Source organism: Aureobasidium melanogenum (genome assembly GCF_000721775.1).
Source record: "Aureobasidium melanogenum CBS 110374 unplaced genomic scaffold scaffold_4, whole genome shotgun sequence".
Taxonomy (NCBI): Eukaryota; Fungi; Ascomycota; class Dothideomycetes; order Dothideales; family Saccotheciaceae; genus Aureobasidium; species Aureobasidium melanogenum.
Window position 1 is genome coordinate 297,110 of NW_024470056.1, and position 18,033 is coordinate 315,142.

Here is an 18,033-nt window from a genome sequence, read left to right on the forward strand (position 1 = left end):
TGCCCTCTTAGATATGTATAAACATAATCGCCATAACCAGGCTTAGATCTTGGCACGCCAAGATTTGCGAACCTGTCCAAATTTGCCACATATGCATTCAAGAATTGTCGAACAAGCTTCAGGATTTCTTCTTCAAGACCCAGCGATAGCCAGGAAACTCGATGAAAAAAAAGGTAGATTCGCGTCAGCTCGAGGTAGTGCAATACGAGCGACACTGTGCTAAGAGACATGAGCAAGCCCAGAGGTCTTTCAGCGGGTTCCAAAAATAAGAATAATCATTTTGACGGTCCGTAGACCGGTCACAGCGATTAAACTATGAAGAACAGATACTACACTTGATCTAAGCCAGAAGGCAAGAGACTTAAGGAGAGAAAGAGGAGGGCGATGGGGGGGAAGCCTTATATACCCTTGAGTAAGTGGCTCGGGTGAGTTTGTCTTGTTTGAAGCCTCTCAAGACTCATATCCCAACAGAAAACCGTAGAGGACACACAGGCCACTCTGCGAGGGGCGGCATGGTATAGAGACTGTGTCGTGATGTAAAATACTCAACTGAGTGGGGCGTAAGGCTTGGTGCAAACTTGAAAGGATCACGAAAAATGAAGCCTGCGAGAGCAGCAAGGCTGGCGGATCGAAGTTTGGAAATTTGGCAGCCAGTGATGATCATGCCCCTTCTTTCTGAACATGCTCATGAAGCGACTGTAGGCTTTGATGCTTGCTTGGCTTTTCTTGAGATGAGAAAGCGTGTTCATCAGTGAGAAGATTTGCGGGCTTCGAATGTGGTAGGGGGTGTGACCCTGCTCTCTTAACCGCGAACGACGGCGAGGGCAGTGAGACCAACGAGCAGCATTGATCACTGTCCATTGTGTGACTTTGGCAGTTCTCAATCGGGATCGAATCACCTTGCTGTTCGACCTGCTCTAATGAACATGTTTCCATGCAATTTGAGGTTTATCGATTTTTGGTTGTGATCATGTACCTTTCCGACGGACTGATGCGGTCGAAGCACGATGAATGTTGACTTGACAAGAACATCGCATGGCAAAAGCACAAGGTAGAAGCGATCAAGAGAGCATCCTTTCCAGTCTTCTACAAGATCCCGAGTTGAATTGTACTCACAACGCAAGGAATCATACAGTGTCGTACAAGGAGTATGGACACCCTCTGATATCGGATACTCCAGTGTGGAAAAAGCGCGGATTCGACATAGACGCGGATGACGTGGAGTCCACGATATATAACAAACTTACAACGAAGTGCTTCTGAATAGCTGTACGTCTCCCACCTGTTGTCTAGTCATTCAGGTTGTGTTACTTTACCCAGTCACAATCTAACAAAGAAAAGCTGGTGTATTGCAAAACCCTGAATGTCCACTCTCCCAAGGATGATGCGACGTCGGCCAAATTCAGGGTCTTCGTACCGATCCACATGACGTCTCTCGAGGGTTCAAGAAATAGTGGAAACACTTGTCGCTCAAACCAACAACAATTTTTGACAAACGCACATTCAATCAGAAAAAGATGCCGGATCCATTACAAGTACTACCAGCCGAGATTATTCTCCGCTGCATCGAATTCACACCACTCTCTGGCATTGCAGCTCTAAATTCGACTACAAAAGCATGGCACGGGTTCCTGGATACCACACATCAAGATGCGATATACGCATCACAAGCTCAGCAACTATACAACAAACACCCCAGAAGCGATCGTGAAGTCACAGAACTCGGTCGTGATGTCAAAGCATTCGGACAACCTCAAGCAGACAGGAGTTTTGTGCAATACTTTCATGGTGTCGAGAACTGGAAGGACTTTTGCAAAAGACTGATGCTGCTGGAGAAGAACTGGAATAGCAAGAGGCCAGTGGTGAGGGAAAGTGTGGTGCAGGTTGGCTATGACCCGGTGTGGCGATTCAAGCCTGACTTCAAGCGGAGGTTTATCGTTTCGACGTCGCAGTCTGGGGGTGTTTGTGTCACTGACATGGATGATGGACGTATGCTATGGAGATTGAGAAGAGAAGACGTCCGTATGTGTGCGCATCTCGAATATGACCAAGAAAGCGGGACTGCATGTTGGGATCGTTTTGGCAATGCAATCGAGGTCTGGAAAGCCGATGAGGTTGAGAGAGGAACCTTCCACCGTGTGGGTCTTCTCGAACACGATTGTGAAACCAGAGGGTTCCAGCTCTCGAGATTTAACGACAAGGAAACACTGTGTGTTGTTTCTTCCGAGGGTAAAGGCTTTGTCTGGGACCTCTCTGTACATCCACCACAACGACAAAGGGTCCTGGACATCGAGAACGAGGCCGTGGGTCATCTAGATCAGGGCGAAGACACAGTATGCTACAGCATGGGACAACGAGGTTACCATGTGTGCTCCAAGACCACTGGCGAGATGCTAGGAAAATTCGACCCCAAAGACTGCCAAAACATCTACCACATCGCTCATCCGCCTCCTCAACCAAATCTCACCATGGGCGCAACAAACCACGGTCCCACAGCGTCTGTAAACCCACCCCAGAACCCACGCAAAGATCGCCTTGCACCACTAAAACTGTACAATGGCCCTCATCCAGTACCGCGAAGCCCACTAGCAATCGAGAACGACGAGTGGGGCTCTGGTATCATCTCAGGAAACTACATGTGTGGTGTTTCTCGCGGTGGCCGGGTCTTTGTCTGTACAGATTTCATGGGTGCTCTAGCTGAACCCGCACGCTTCAAAGAAACAACAGCAATACTACATACCGAAGGTGACGGCTCAACTTTCGAACTCGGAGGCTGGCTAAGCATAAAGAATGGACGCTGTCTGTTTGAAATCATCGACAGCATTTATGTCTTCACACTACCTGATTTTGGACAGCTTCCTGCGACAGGAGAAGCTCAAAGGCCTATTTGGGCTACACCAATCAGCTCGGCACCACAACTCGCTGTGCCTGTGAGTTTCATGGGTATCTATGATGATTGTATCATGCACACCTACACAACACTCGGGTTCCGCAGTCCCCGACAGCGACGAGATTCCAACGATGATCATGCGGAGCGCACTCGCGCCTTTCCCACAAAAGCGATTAGAATACTGAGTCTAGCGCCAGATCTATCTCGTCCAGGAAAAGAGCTCTCCTATGTTGAAGGCTCAGAGAGATACGATGACACTCCCCGGGATGGCAGCGGCAGAACAATGCCAGCACCTCCCACACGCGGTGCAGCAATGCAAGCAGGTCTTTTGCAACTAATGGCTCTACTAACCAACACGCACGACGAAACCTCCGATGATGAAGACGAAGACGAGGATGCAGGATTTGAGCTTCGTGAAGTTGGAAGACCACCAGCAGGACTCAGCGAAGAAGAACTCGTAGAGTGGGAGCAATCCCAAGCCATGGAAGCGAGACAAGATGCAGAGGACCGAGAGTTGATCGCGGAGATGATGGGGATGACGGATGATGAGGTGGAGATGGGGATGGTGAGGTCTGATGATGAGGATGAGGTTGCTGCTGTGGGCGGCAGAGTGCCTTATGCGCCGAGCCTCGATGATGAGGATGAAGAGGATTAGTGAGAAGATGAAGAAGACGAAGCATGAATTGAGTCAACATGACTGCTGAGGGTTGATGAGGTATAGCATAGTTTGCGGCTGGACTGCAGAAACCGGAAATGATCGGGTGTGCTTGTTGTGACAGCGTGCAAGTAGAAAAGAGGACCAAGACAGGTGCACTATAGTGGCGCATACAACGATCAAAAAGAAGACATTTTTCTCAATTATCGTGACTCGTTATGAATTCCAGTCATTACTCGGCCTTGTAGTATTGACGCCAGTTGTGTTCTTCCTTGAAGCCCAGAACCTCTCTGATCTTACGATTACTCAAGGGCGCCTCAAACTCGCCCATCTTGCGAGTGAAAGGTGTGTTTGGGCACACCTTCTTCAAGTACTCCTCAGTCGGCACCGTAGTTGTTATAGTATCGTTAGTGGCATTGAAAATCTCAAAGCCCAAGCCATCCTTTTTGATGCACAAATCGCAAATCTGACCCAGGTCGCGGGCATCAATGTAGGACCATGCATTACGCTTTCTGGTCTCTGGTTTACCGACGATGTTAGGGAAGTCCCTTTCGTACTCGTGGGGCTCGATCACGTTGCCAATGCGAAGGACATAGATGTCGCGGTTGTTGAAGCGGCGAGAGAATGTTCTTGCCGTCTTCTCCCCGACGATCTTAGTGAGCGCGTAAGTGTCCATTGGGTCAACATCGTAATCTTCCTCCAATGGGAAAGAGTGGTAGTCGGTGTCACCTTGAGAAAAGCAGACTCCATAGGTAGTCTCGGAGCTCGCGATGATAATCTTGGGGACACCGAGTTTGCAGGCAGCTTCGATGACATTGTAGGTTGCTGTTACATTGCCTCTGAAGCACTCGTTGTCTGGAACCAGCATGTTGCGTGCATAAGCTGCAAAGTGGATAACCACATCTGGGGGCTGAGGCACTTGTGGCTCGTCGTAACCAGCAAAGTTGTAGTGGGTGGTGAGGGCGTTGTAGACTTGACCGCTGTCGGTGAGATCGGTCTTGAGTGTAAAGACGTTGTGCTCAGTCCCAGGGAAATCGACCAAGTCCAGATTGAGGACCTTGTGGCCCTTCTTGATGAGCTCTGGGATGGCATGTCTGCCAGCCTTACCAGAACCACCAGTGAATACAATGCGTTTTCCCGAAGACATGATGATGGTGATCGATACGGTTCTGAGAAAAAGTGGGAGACGAAAAAGGAGTCAAAAACAAGTCAAGTGCCGTGCCTGCTATATACTGTACCTACTCTACAATAGCCTGAATAGACAGCCTTTCGCGGGTGGAACAGGTCAAATGCAAAGGTGAAGATCGTGGAAGGATACACGTCATTGTGCGGAAGGAAGACCGTGCAGTGAACAGCATCGAAGCTTCTTTTTTCTGGAGGTTGCACCTGGTCCATGGATGTGCATGGTGGGGAACAAGGAAGATCATCAGTGCTTTCGCTGTCCAACTCTTGAGCAGCATTCCTACACAACAACCCTACTGCATTCAATCCATGTTGGACGCTCTTGAAGATACATGACAGTCTGGCCAATGCGCCCGTCGCTAGCAAATCGTCTCGTGCGCACTCCCACTCGCAATGCCGCCGCTGCCGCTGTCTCAGTGACGGCTGCTCCTACAGCGGCCGCTCTCTGTCACAGCAAGCTTGATACCCATCCTGCCACCAACACACCAGCTCCGTCTAAGACCGTTGTGAACAATGTCTGGTTCAGTAGTTCTGCGCCATACTCGCTGTCAGACAGCGCTGCTGAGAGCGATCATAAGCCACCGGATGAACGCACTGTGAAGCTAGGCAAGAGTATGTACTTTCTCAGTTGTTCGTCCCTATTTTAGACATGGGCTAACAGTGTATTGCGACAGCTGTCCGTATACTCCACGAACGCCTCCCTAGCCTGCTTGCGTCGCCGCTGCCACAAGAGATACTCTCGCCGCAGATCTCACTCCATCTATTTCCCTCGACACACCCACATCTTCCGACTGTCTCTGGAAGAATTGCCTACCTCGCTGCTCTATGGACGGCACCTGTTGCTTGGGGACGAGTACCTGTGGTAGGCAATGTCAAGCTCACAGTGATCTCGGAACGTATGGTTCGACACGGCGGCAATAATGCGAGCTCGGCATTCCGTGATGAGAAGCTCATAGTCAAGTGGAAAACATGTGGAAAGGCTAGAAAGAAGAACTCTGCTGGTATATATCGTGGCATTGGGGCCAATGAGCAAGTGGAAAGAATCACCGACGTCCTCGGCGGCAAGGCAAGAGACGACGAGGAGTTCTGTGGTCTCTTCATCTTTGAGTTCGACGAAGAAGGTCGAATTGTCAAACACACGATCGAACACGCGGACGAAGGATCTGGCTCAGAACGCACCAACAGAGTGGTCAGCGTGACGGACTGGCTACTCGGCAAGGTCAATGGACACCGAGAAGAACATGTTCCCAGCCTCGCGTGGTGCAAAAACAGTCAGATCAGAAGGACGTTCCAAGGTCGGCGTAAGCGAGAGTGAAGTTGGAAGCATTTCTTGGACATACGGGTATCTGGGCGAACAGGCAACGGCGTTCTGGTGGCTGGGGCAGGCAGGATATCTCAACTCGAAGCATCAAACATTTTGTGTACAAATAAATTCATGGCTACTCTGACGAGTTATGTACAATTACCATTTCAAGCAGATTGTGCAATTCTAGAATGCTTTGAATAGAGTGGTGATCAAGAGTCGAAATTACGATGGACTGGCGGTCGTACAGAGAGTTTTAGCTTGGGCGCAAGTTGCAAGCCCCCCAGTGATGGCATCGGCTGGTCCTAGCTCAAGCCGCCATGCAGCTGGAACATGGCCATGCCGTCTACTCCGCCAGATCCGTGGCCGTTCTCTGTTTAACAGTCCACCTCTTGTGCACTTTCTTATTCTACTTATCTCGTTGTTCTGCATCGCTGGTCGCGCGTATACTGGACCCCCTAATACTGCCTCCGGCCACAGTTCGCACATCGACAAGACCACGTCATACCCCTTAGCATAACCGCATGAGGCTAAGGGCACCAACTACGGCATAATGGCTGACCACTTTAGTGAGTCTGATATAGCTCTTGCTTGCCAAAATCACCTGGACTGACGTGGAGCTAGATCAAAACAACCTCAACCTATCGGCCGACGAGAAACGCTACTACGGCCAGCTGTTCCAGCAAGCTGATACCGAGCGATTGGGAGTCGTGACAGGCGAGATCGCTGTGCGCTTCTTTGAGAAGACAAAGGTTGCTCCCAATGTCCTGGGCGAAGTACGTCGAGATCCCAAACCATTGCGACTTGAACGTATCTGACCCGCCATGGCAGATCTGGCAGATTGCCGACCATGAGAATCGTGGTCTCCTCACCAAGCCTGGCTTCAGCGTAGCTCTTCGTCTTATCGGCCACTATCAGGCTGGTCGCGAACCCACTGCTGAACTGGCCTTCCGACGTATGTCTTGAAACATCCGACACTCTTTTCCATGTCCACAGTACTGACACTTGCTTCAGCTGGTCCGCTGCCCAAGTTCGAGGGCATGCCCCCACCTCCTCCTGCTCCCATCGCATCCGCCGCTCCCGCTGCTCCAATCCAAGCACAAGGCACTGGTATCAGGATACCTCCGCTCAATCCTGAAAAGTTGACACAATATGCCAATCTATACGATCAGTCGGCCGGCGGTGGTTACCTGTCAGGTAAGTCTCATAAGAAGCCTTGTAAATCACATCTTCTGACATCCGTTAGGCGAACAAGCAAAGGCCATTTTTGAAAGAGCAGGTCTCCCCAACGAGACACTGGGACGCATCTGGCAACTGGCCGACCGCGAAGGAAAGGGTTCCCTCGACAAGACCGAGTTCTGCATCGCGATGCACTTGATTACTTGCTACAAGAGTCGCGCATTGGCTGGTTTTCCCAACGTCCTACCTCCAGCTCTCTTTGAAGCCGCCGCTCGTCGTCCCAACCCTACTGGCCGTTCATCTGTGCCTCCTGCAGGCCCATCCGCCATTCCTCGTCAGTTCACTGGCCCTCAGGCTCGTGCCCAGAGCCCCCTTGCAAGAGCTGCGTTTGGTCCCCCACCCGCTGTGGCCGCGCAAACTACAGGTCCCACTTGGTTGATCGCTCCTCCCGAGAAGGCCAAGTACGATCAGTTCTTCTCGAGCATCGACACAGCCAACAACGGCTATCTCAGTGGAGAGCAGGCTGTCAAATTCTTCAGCGACTCTGGTTTACCTGAGGATACCCTTGCCTCTATTTGGGATCTTGCCGATATAAACTCCGAGGGACAATTGAACCGTGACGAGTTTGCTGTCGCCATGTATCTCATTCGCCAACAACGCAGCGGTGCTCCTCTGCCTGCTTTCCTCCCTCCGGCGCTTGTTCCTCCGAGCATGCGCAATCAGCCCCGTCCGGCTCCTCAGACAACTGCTCCGGCCTTTGACAATGCGAATAACTCATCTCAACTCCCCAAGTCGGCCACTGAGGACTTGTTTGGATTGGATGAACCTATGCCTCAGATCCCTTCCCAACAGCCTATGGCTCCTGTCTCAGCGCAAAACACTGGCAGCGCTTTCGGCGCTGATCCATTTGCTGGTGGCAGCAAGCCTTCTTCTCCTCCACCAAACTCTCCCCCAAGAAATTTCACTCCTCAGCAAACTGGCGGCCCTTCATCTGTATTCAAACCTTTTATCCCAACTTCGGCATTCGGCGCTACCTTGGCAGCGCAGAACACTGGAAGCAGCAATGCTCCTAGCAGTGCCCCAAACACGACTGCTAGAAGTGTTCAGCCTCCTTCAGCTATGGATGATCTTCTTGGTGACGCTAATGACGAAGAGACCAAGAACATTACAGAAGATACGACTGAGCTGGCGAACATGTCAAACCAGCTCGGCAACCTTAGAACTCAGATGCAGGATGTTCAGACCAAGAAGACCACAAACGAGCGCGATCTTGCAGCCTCGACTGCGCAGAAGCGCGAGCTTGAGCAGCGTCTGGCTCAGTTCCGTACTCAGTACGAGCAGGAAGTGCGAACTGTTAAGTCATTGGAAGAACAACTCGCCAACTCAAAAAATGAGACCAAGAAACTACAACAGGAGTTTGCTATGATTGAGGGTACTTATCAAGATTTACAGAACCAACATCAGCAAGTGGCCCAGGCTCTTTCAGCAGATCAGCAGGAAAATGCCAGTCTCAAGCAGCGTATCTCGCAGATGAACGCCGAGATTGCTCAACTTAAGCCACAGCTTGATAAGATGAGATCTGATGCTCGCCAGCAGAAGGGTATGGTTGCAATTAACAAGAAGCAGCTCGCAACCAATGAGGGCGAGCATGAGAAGATGCAGACTGAGATGAGCGATCTGAAGAAGGCTGCTGAGGAGCATGAGCAGCAGATGCGGGAGCAAGCAGCGCAAGAGGAGCGTGCCAGACAAGCAGCGCAAGAAGAGCGCTCCCGAGCTGTTGTCTCACCTCAGCCTCCTTCCACCGTTGTCAGCCCTGCACCCTCAAACACTAACCCATTCTTCAGAAAGGCCACCGCCCCCAGAGAAGAGGGCACCCTTTCACCTGGAGGTTTCTTGTCGAGTGCGCCTAGCCCTAGTGCTTTTGACGCATTGTTCGGTCCTTCGACCGCTCAACAGCAGGCTGGAACACACACGCCACCCGTCACGTCTTTCAGATCTGAACCCTCTGGTAACTCGGTTTCGTCTGATGGTCGCATGACTCCTGCATCTCCTACGTTGTCTGCTACCACTCATGATGAGCCTCCTCCGCCTCCTCCAGAGTCCAGACAGTTCACGCCCAACATTCTGCCTATGCGCCAGCCTCTGACTAGAGACGAGTCTGTTGCCTCATCCAACCGTGCAGCCCCACCTGCTAGTAGAATGGGTGAGCAAGATGCTGCTAGTGTCGCCTCTCCCTGGGATGCTGCACCCACCAACTCTTTCCACTCAAACCCCTGGGGCGGTGAGGACGTTGCTACCCCTCCTGCTCAGACATCTGGACCCGCCATCCAGTCTCAAAGTCACGATGAACCTCACGACAGTGTATCCAGAGACCTACCTGAGCAATTAGAGGAAGAGATTCCTGGCGCCTTCCCCGAGACACCTATGGAGACTCAGACCACTGGTCAGTCCGGAAAGGCCCCTGCACACGACTTTGACTCTGCATTCGCTGGGTTCGGAGAAGGTCAACAGCAGAATGGCGACCACAATGCTGCTCGTGATCCTTTCGCACCTGCACCAGTATCTAAGGAGGTCAATCATGCACCTCAAAGCTACGCGAACTCCGAATTCCCTCCTATTCAAAGTCTGGAGCGTGAGGATTCGAGCAGTGATGATGATAGCGAAAGCGAGCGTGGATTTGGTGATGACTTTGGATCATCTGAGCCTCAGGCAACCACCACCACAACTGAGGTGCCTTCTGCTGAGCATCGTGAAATCGCCCCAGCTGAAGCAAGTCGTCCAAGTGCTGTTGGAGCACAATCGGCCGCCAACGTGTCCGAGCTCCCACCCATCACAGCACAAACATCGCCACCTTCGTATGAGGCAGCTCAGGAAGGACAACACCGTAGTGGCTCGAACAGCTTCCCTCCCGAGTTTACTGGCTTGCTGCCTGCTCGTGAGGATCCAACACAGTCTTCTGTGCCACATTCAGTTCCTCAGGAGCAACAGCCTCAGACTCCAATGACTAGCACGGCCGGATCGGATCACTTTCACGATGCTCACTCTCGACCCATGAGCAATGTCACCGACATGGGCGCCACTTCCTTTGCCAATGTTGGCGATGTTACTCAACACGCAGCCCCCGTCGCTCCTCAAGAGTCTACCAAGGATGCATTCGATGATGACTTTGACGACTTTGATGATCTCGCCGAGGCCAAGGAAGCTAGTGGTGAAGGATTCGAGTTTGGCTTCCCTCACCACCAGAATACTGACGAGTTTGACGCAAACTTCGACTCGCCAGCACAGTCAACCATCCACACCATTTCGTCCCCTCAAGAGACACCAGTAACGAGGACTGCACCCAACGGGTTCTCTGACTTCGAGTCCAACACTGGCGCAGCGCAGCCAACCCCAATCAGCATTCCCTTCGGGGGAACACATGCACCTCAAGCACAGCAGCCCCACGACTGGGATGCCATTTTCTCTGGTCTCGACACGCCAGCACCTCAAGTAGAGCCCACTCCCAACTTTGGCTCCACTAGCAGGGCCAATGACGGTGCCTCAACCCCCAAGGCGTCAAGTGCACAGACATCGATGCCACCATTGGGCCGCGCAATCAGTATGGGAACCGAGCACGATGATCCAATCCTCAAAAGACTTACGGGTATGGGATATCAGCGTGACAAGGCTCTTGCGGCACTGGAAAAACACGACTATGATATTGATAGGGTATGTTCTCCTGATAATATATGCGGTTACAAGATAAGGGCTAACACCAAAGCATAGGCTGTCGATTACTTGTCAAGGTAGAAAGTTGACAAACTTAACTGGAATCTAGCGAGGTGGATGGCAGGAGGATTATGAATGGCTGCGTAGTGTATGTACAGTAGAATAGGCCGGCCTCGATTAATGGATAAAGACGATGGATTCTGCCAGATGGTCGCCCCTGTGTCAAGTGCGTCTGGTCGGGTCAACGGGGAGTGTCTAACGCAGGGTCTTGGACAAAGCGTGGTCAGGGTCAGTTAACGTTGGCGGGCGGTCGCCGCGTCGGACAGCAACGCCCTCCGAGCCCCCACCAAAACAAAGTGGCTTGTGCCTGGCTTGTGACAGCATCTACACCTGGGTCGTCGCGATTGCTCAACCTCGTCTCCTTGACTCCAACCACCGTCGTAGTCGTCGCCGCCCACAATGTCGACACCGCGTCTCACATTCCTTTACCCGTTTCTGTTTACGCCCGTGGGCAAAACACCTTTCGCACGTGAGGTGTCCAGAACCGGCCGCCAGGTCTTCCGCACCGCCTCCAAGAGGAGTCAGACGGCCACGAAACCCATCCGCTATGGCAAAGCAAACGAGCCTCCGCCATATCTAGCTGGAACAAAGGGCATTGCCGCCGTTCTCCCTGGTCAAGTCGCTCCTACCGATGCCAAAGCCTTGCCGCAACCCACCAAGAAAGACATCGATACCGCAACACCCAAGGATAATGACTATGGTCTGTCGCCGGGCGAGAAGCCTCTACGTGCATCACGCTTGCCTGAATCGCCCGTCTTGGATGCTTCTGAATCACAACCGCCGGGGCCTCCTACGCCTGCGCCTCGGATGCCTCATACGAATGCGCTAGACACCGTCTTGAATATGCCATCTAGCGACTCTACACGCTCTGCTTCTTCCACATCCTCCTCCTCTCCACCGTCATCAAAAGACCAACAAGAACCCCTCACCGACCTCCAAAAAATCCGCAAGCAGATCGAGGAAGAAGCCGCACAACGGCCACGTCCACCTCACATCGATGCACCCGACTACGTGCACCACTTCGACACTTATGGCCTGGTAAAGCGCCTCGAAGAAGGCGGATGGAGCAACGCCCAAGCAATAACAATCATGAAAGCCACCCGCACAATCCTTTCCGAAAACATCGACCTAGCACGAAATGCACTCGTCAGCAAAAGCAACGTCGAAAACGAAGCGTACCTCTTCCGCGCCGCCTGCTCCGAACTGCACACAGAAATCATGACAAAACGCCGCGCAGAAGCCGAAAGAGCGCGTACAGAACGCACCCGCTTGGAACATGAAGTCGACATCCTCAGCCAACGCATGTCCCAAGACAGCGGAAACATGAAAGACGAGCTCAAAGGCATGTTCGACGACAGAAAAATGAGTGTGCAAAACGAACAACGCGATATCGAGCGCAAGATCCAAGAATTGAATTATAGGATCACCGTCCTGTTGAATTCGGACTCGAGGTCTGATGTCGAAGGCGTGCGTTGGATAATCACCAAACGCGCTGGAGTGGCATTACTAGCTTGCGTTCTCATGATTCTTGGGTCCATTAAATTTGCTTCCACGGCTGCGACGTGGCAGGAAGAGGAAAAGAAACGTGCTGCGGCTATTAATGCTTCTTCTTCGCCCTCCTCGAATAATCCGTTTGGGGGTATGGGAAGCAATTCGCCGACGAGCAATATTTCCAACAATGATTTCTTGAACTCCGGCACGATGAATGATAGAGCTAGGGAAGAGTTGGGTCAAGGGGAGATTTTGGTACGACAGGGTGATAATCCTGCGTTTGTTTCTTTGGGATAGAGATGTGGTGGCTTTTTTCTTTTCTTTTCTTTTCCTTTTCTTCTTTCCTTTCCTTTTCCCCCCCTCTTCTTGTCTTTCGTCTTCACATTTTACTCACACATGCCGGACATGGCTTCTCGCATGACTTTTCTTTTCCTTTGTCTACACTTTGAGATCCTCTTCTCTCAGATTTTTTCCTTTGTCAAACTTTGGTCCTCAGGAGGACGGGCACGAATACACGGGACGTGGGTTAGAGAGGTGTTTGTTGTCATTCTAGAAGGAAGGAGAGTGAGAGGTGGGGTTTTCAAAGATACCCAAATAACCCCCTTCTCCTCGAATGAGATTTATTTCCTCTTCGTGATTCAGTATTCCACCTTGTGATCTCCCAGTATCGAATACAGCATCTTGTCAACTTCGTGATGCGCATGAGCAGCCGAATTTTCGTTGGTCATGTTGTGGACTTCACGGATTGACAAGGTGGAAGTAATGTTCTTATTGCTCGTGCGCCTGTGGACAGGCCTTTTTAAAGAAGATGGAAAGGCCGATTCGATACAAAGCCAATCGTCCAATGCCTAAGGGTGAGAAAGGAAAGTTGAATAAACGCCTTTGTGTCCCAATCTGATATCATGACCTTCCCTATGATTTTCCATGCCATGTTTCTTGCTCTGCTCTGCTTTGCTTCGCTTGGTAGAAATATCTCATCGCTCTCTTATCTTCTCTGGTTCTTGGCACGTGCCTGCAACTTACGAGTAAGTTCATCTCCAGCAGCACCCAAACGACGAACGCCAGGTTGAGCTCTGGAGAGATCGCTTTTGGGCACAATGGTGTAGGTACCAAGACCGCCATCGACACGAGCACGGTTAGTCGTGGTAGGGTATGCCAGAGCGGCTTTTCTGGCAGCAGCAGCACGAGCGGCTTTGTGCTCGGATTGTGTGCTGCGAACGGGTTGTTGACTAGGGTCGTAGGTTGCCTCTACGTACTCGCGCTTGCGGAAGTCGTCGGTGCGCTTGAGGATGGGACGTGTCCATTCGCCGACTAGTTTTTCAGCTTGACGTCTGATGCCCGGTTCGGCCTTGGTGCTGCGAGTGTAGAAGTGGGTGACTTTGCCGATGCCAGAGGCGACGAGAGCGTCTTTTGAGATGGGCAGCTTTGCTAGACAGGCAAATAGCTCGCGCTGGATGTTGTAGGCAGGCAGGGAGCCATCATTTAGCGGCTCGAGGAAGAAACGGACCGACTCGAGAAGGTTGATATCGGGATCTACGAGGGCGTTTTGCAGCGTGTTGCGGTTCAACAGGGCGACAACCTCTGGGAGGAGTTTAAGCTTGTGCATAGCAGGCTTTCCTTCGTCGCGCGCTTGTGTGTCGGCTTGAGCTGCTTCGGCCATACGACGACGCATCTCTTCAAGTTCGCTATCGGCCATCTGCTCTAGATCGATGCCAGCCTTGCGTCTGTTGTTCGTCTTTGGCTTCTTGAGAGCCTCGTCTAGCTTGCGAGAGAACTCCTTTCTGCGTCCTAAGCATATATTAGTATAGTGATCGACCCTTGACCTTCAGCAATACTCACTCTCTTCTGGTGTCAGATTCGAGTCGTCCTCGGGACTAGGTGTTCTCTTCTTGCGCTTCTCGCCAGGAGCCTTTGATTTTCTGCTGCGTCTTTCACCATCCTCATCGCCTTCAAAGTCTTGACCCTCGTCGCCGGTGCGCTTGCTTCGCTTTGGCTTCTCACGACGGCCTTCTTTGCGCTTCTTCTTGCCTTCTCCATCAGCATCATCACGCTTGCGCTTGTGCTTTCCAAGTAGGGCTACACCACTGGCATCAACAACTCTCGGGCGCTCCTCGATGGCGATGGCATTTGGGTCGAAATCCTGGAACTGGGCTTCGTCGACATCACTCAGAGCGTCCGAGTCGGCGTCATTGTCATCGTTGTCAGCAGCTCCAGGCATTGACAGTTGTGGGTTCTCGTCATCTTCAGCGACCTCGGTGTCTAGCTGGGGATCAGCGATCGGGGGTGTGCGAGCGGCGTCTTCTTCTTCAATTTCAGGGCGAAGGGGATCTTGGGGGTCGTCGTTGCCAGCAGGCTCATGACCAACATCGTTGACGGGAGGAGAGTCTGCGCCTGGAAGATCTTCCATATTGGCGATGTTTTATCTGATGTCTACGTGATCCAAGTGTGATGTGAGATGGAGAGTTTGAATCGGATGCGGGTGATTGTGTGAAGATAGAAGTTGTTGTGCTGGTTGTGATTGTCGGTTTGTTCTGAACTGGCTGGTCCAAGTCGCGCCTTCGTTCAGCGTTCAGGTTGACGTCGTGCCTTCTCCGGATTTTACCGCAAAGACTCTCATTAGAAGTTTGGCAACCATCAACCCAAGGCACAACCAGCACATCAAGTCACTTCACATATTCACAATGTTCGGTGAGCATTCAGCCTTCATGGGTATTCATGCTCCATTCTGACAGATTCACAGCACCGCAACCCCCTAGCAAGGCTGAGATGGAGGTACGCATGTCCCGTCATCATCGCGCGCGCACAAGTCGATCAAGCGCATACTAATCCAAAGACAACCAGGCCCAGGAGCAGACCGCATCTGTCACCGTCAAGCAGGCCATTGCCACCTGTGTCCTTCTCTACCTCTGTACGGCCCCTCTTCGACTCTTGCCCAACACAGTCTAACACTGTTCTAGCGCCCTTCGCCGTCGAGTACATCCAGAAGCTCGTTTAAATCCGCAACCACCACCCTCTACTAGTCACGATACACTTGTAACAACATACTGTACAAAATGATACCGATAAATTCTTTTGTTCGATTCGTCTCAGAACATGGTCGTTGTCGAATCTTGTCACCCAAACTACCATCCTTTGCCTACAGCATCATCTTTTCCTAGTCACGCCAATTTGACCGCCGTATCCAAGACCTAGACATGCCGGAAGAAGATATATGTAACAAAACGTGGTATCATATTCATCAACTTTTCTCACGCCCTTATTTGCTGGGCTTGCTGGCAGCCTCCCATTCCTCATACTCCTTCTTGATCTGGTCCAGCTCCTTGCGCAAGTGTTGGATCTGTGTGTCGTAATCTTGAAGGATCTGTCAAACATGTTAGCTTTCATCCGCCAACAAGTATCTGATTTGTGAAGAATCTTACCTTCTTGGTCTTCTCAATCACCTGCTCATCCAGTCCACCATTCTCTCCAGTTGCCTGACGACCAAGCTTCTCGCTCTCTTCCTGCAACCATCTTGTTCTTTCCCGTATGGCCACCATGCGTGCCCAGATCTCTTCTTCTCTGCCTGAGAAGGCTGGGTCAAAGACCGCCTTCTCCAGAGTTGCCAACTTCTTTTTCAGCTCTTCCTCAGCCCCATCCAGCACGAATCCTCTGTTGGCGAGCACTTGAGCGCGAACTGCCAGCGCAAGACATCTTTGACTCAGACCAATGTGCTTTCTCTTTGCTTCTGCCGCTCTTACACTCAACACCAATTCGTGCTTTTGCATCATAGCCCCCAGACTGTTGTTCATCTCGTGCAGGCGCATCTGCAATTGCTTGACTGCTTCCACTTGTGTCTTCAGACGCGTGCCCAGAGCTTCGAATCCTTTTGCGATGACGGGTACAGATCCTGGTGTAGGCTTGTTGCGCAAAGCTTTTTCCCACTCGCGTTCATCGGCGTTTGGTGGCATGCTAATAAAGGGTGTCTGTTCCGGAGGTACTTGGACATAGAAGTAGTGTTGCATGAGGCATTCGGCAGTTTCGGGATTCCATTTCTGAGAGATGGCCTCGATTTGCTGAGGAATGGTCTTGTCGCGTGGAGGAGCCATAGACTGTTGATTGAACCCGATAGTTGTAGGCTTGTTCAAGAGAGCTGAGGGCAAGGCGGACATGGAAGCACTGAGTAAGGAAGCGCTCAGAGAGTTTGCGTTGTTGGTTCCAAACATGCCAGGCTGCTGTTGCTGGTTCTGTTCGTTGGTTGGTTGCGCGAACAGACTGCTCGTCTGCTGAGCAGGCTTGCCGAAGAGACTTGCATTTTGCTGGGTCTGAGCATTGTTGTTAGTAGAGCCGAACATGCCTCCTGACTGCTGCTGTTGTTGCTGTTGAGGTTGCTGAGCGGATGCGCCGAAAAGAGAGGGAGTAGAAGTCTGCTGAGGGGCAGCAGCAGCGCCGCCAAAAAGGGATGGAGTTGACGACTGTTGCTGGTTCTGTTGGTTCTGCTGTGCTGCGCCGCCGAAAAGAGAAGGAGTGGTATTTGATTGCGCGGGCTGGGCCTGGCCAAACAGCGAGGTTGTTTGTGCAGGTTGCGAGGTTTGAGTATTGTTATTGTTGTTTGCATTACCGAACAGCGAAGTACCAGAGGACTGCTGCTGGGCATTGTTGCCCAGATTGCCAAATAATGACATGGCTGTGTGTTTCGGGAAGGCGCGTAAGGAATGCAAGGGAGAAGGAGCTTGGAGCTTTCAGCAAAGATGGACGCGCTTTCTGTTTGCTGGAGCAGGACGCAACTCGGCGTCGCGGGTTGCTGTGTCCGTCCAGCCAATCGGCTCAGTCCGAGCGCTGACCGTCGACTTCCAGCTTCACACTGGTCTATACAGCGTCAAGAGACAGCCTCACGTCAATTGCACTCCCTACACCATGTCGTCGCGCCAGCCAAGGTCCGCATTTTGCTCCTCGCTCTCCGCTCAAACCTGACCACCGCGCAGATTCAACCAGCACACGCTGATCGACACCACTCCTCTACCCGACGACATCCCCAAGGTCCAAGAAGTTGGTGCCAGTTCCGCTCCTCTGCTCTCGGCCTCCTTCTTCATTGGCGCAAGATGCAAGACATACAATGACGACTACATGATGTGCAAGGCCGAGGCCAACGGAAAGGGAGAGCTTGACTGCTTGAAGGAGGGTCGCAAGGTCACCAGATGCGCCGCCAGCGTGTACGTCAATCAGACTCCGTCATGATCCATCTTCTGACCCAGAACAGCCTGAGCGACATTGACAAGCACTGCCTCGAGGAATTCAGAAAACACTGGTCATGCTTGGACAACAACAACCAGCAGCTGTGGCAGTGCAGAAGATACGAGAGACCTCTCAACAAGTGTGTCTTTGACAACCTGGTGCGGCATCCCATCCTTTGAGACTACCTTCTGCTGTTACTAACCTTAGTTGCTGTACAGAAGTTGGAGAAGACCATCCCCGGAACCCCGGCAAACGAGATTCCAGTCCACGAGCGCAAGAGACAAACATACGCTCACCACAAGACCTTGACTTGAGGAGCTCCCTTTCAAATCCGTACGATACCACAATTCCAAA

General features: G+C 51.8%; 7 protein-coding genes across 7 annotated transcripts; 4 read left to right on the forward strand and 3 right to left on the reverse strand.

The window, feature by feature from the left end:
• Positions 1-1,517: 1,517 nt before the first annotated feature.
• Positions 1,518-3,545, forward strand: M437DRAFT_42252 (uncharacterized protein; the record flags this gene model as incomplete). The annotated part of the gene is made up of 2 exons (XM_041020530.1): positions 1,518-1,728; positions 1,759-3,545. The coding sequence occupies 2 exons, from the start codon at positions 1,518-1,520 to the stop codon at positions 3,543-3,545; spliced, it is 1,998 nt and encodes a 665-aa protein (XP_040882135.1).
• Positions 3,546-3,777: 232 nt separating this feature from the next.
• M437DRAFT_82089 (UDP-glucose 4-epimerase) lies at positions 3,778-4,692 on the reverse strand (the record flags this gene model as incomplete). Its single annotated transcript, XM_041027683.1, has 1 exon — positions 3,778-4,692. One exon carries the CDS (start codon positions 4,690-4,692, stop codon positions 3,778-3,780), a length of 915 nt encoding a protein of 304 aa, XP_040882136.1.
• Positions 4,693-5,314: 622 nt separating this feature from the next.
• Positions 5,315-5,994, forward strand: M437DRAFT_9701 (uncharacterized protein; the record flags this gene model as incomplete). Its single annotated transcript, XM_041029105.1, has 2 exons — positions 5,315-5,339; positions 5,402-5,994. Coding segments are annotated over 2 exons (618 nt in total), but the record flags the coding sequence as incomplete, so codon positions are not given.
• A 5,826-nt stretch (positions 5,995-11,820) lies between these two features.
• M437DRAFT_42263 (uncharacterized protein) lies at positions 11,821-12,765 on the forward strand (the record flags this gene model as incomplete). The annotated part of the gene is made up of 1 exon (XM_041020534.1): positions 11,821-12,765. The coding sequence occupies one exon, from the start codon at positions 11,821-11,823 to the stop codon at positions 12,763-12,765; it is 945 nt and encodes a 314-aa protein (XP_040882138.1).
• A 781-nt stretch (positions 12,766-13,546) lies between these two features.
• M437DRAFT_11197 (uncharacterized protein) lies at positions 13,547-14,821 on the reverse strand (the record flags this gene model as incomplete). The annotated part of the gene is made up of 2 exons (XM_041018599.1): positions 13,547-14,256; positions 14,308-14,821. Coding segments are annotated over 2 exons (1,224 nt in total), but the record flags the coding sequence as incomplete, so codon positions are not given.
• Positions 14,822-15,748: 927 nt separating this feature from the next.
• On the reverse strand, positions 15,749-17,099 carry M437DRAFT_12625 (uncharacterized protein; the record flags this gene model as incomplete). Its single annotated transcript, XM_041018667.1, has 3 exons — positions 15,749-15,829; positions 15,888-16,722; positions 16,921-17,099. Coding segments are annotated over 3 exons (1,095 nt in total), but the record flags the coding sequence as incomplete, so codon positions are not given.
• Positions 17,100-17,361: 262 nt separating this feature from the next.
• M437DRAFT_73063 (NADH dehydrogenase, alpha subcomplex, subunit 8) lies at positions 17,362-17,993 on the forward strand (the record flags this gene model as incomplete). The annotated part of the gene is made up of 4 exons (XM_041025963.1): positions 17,362-17,381; positions 17,430-17,657; positions 17,705-17,837; positions 17,898-17,993. 4 exons carry the CDS (start codon positions 17,362-17,364, stop codon positions 17,991-17,993), a joined length of 477 nt encoding a protein of 158 aa, XP_040882141.1.
• Between the last annotated feature and the right edge of the window lie 40 nt (positions 17,994-18,033).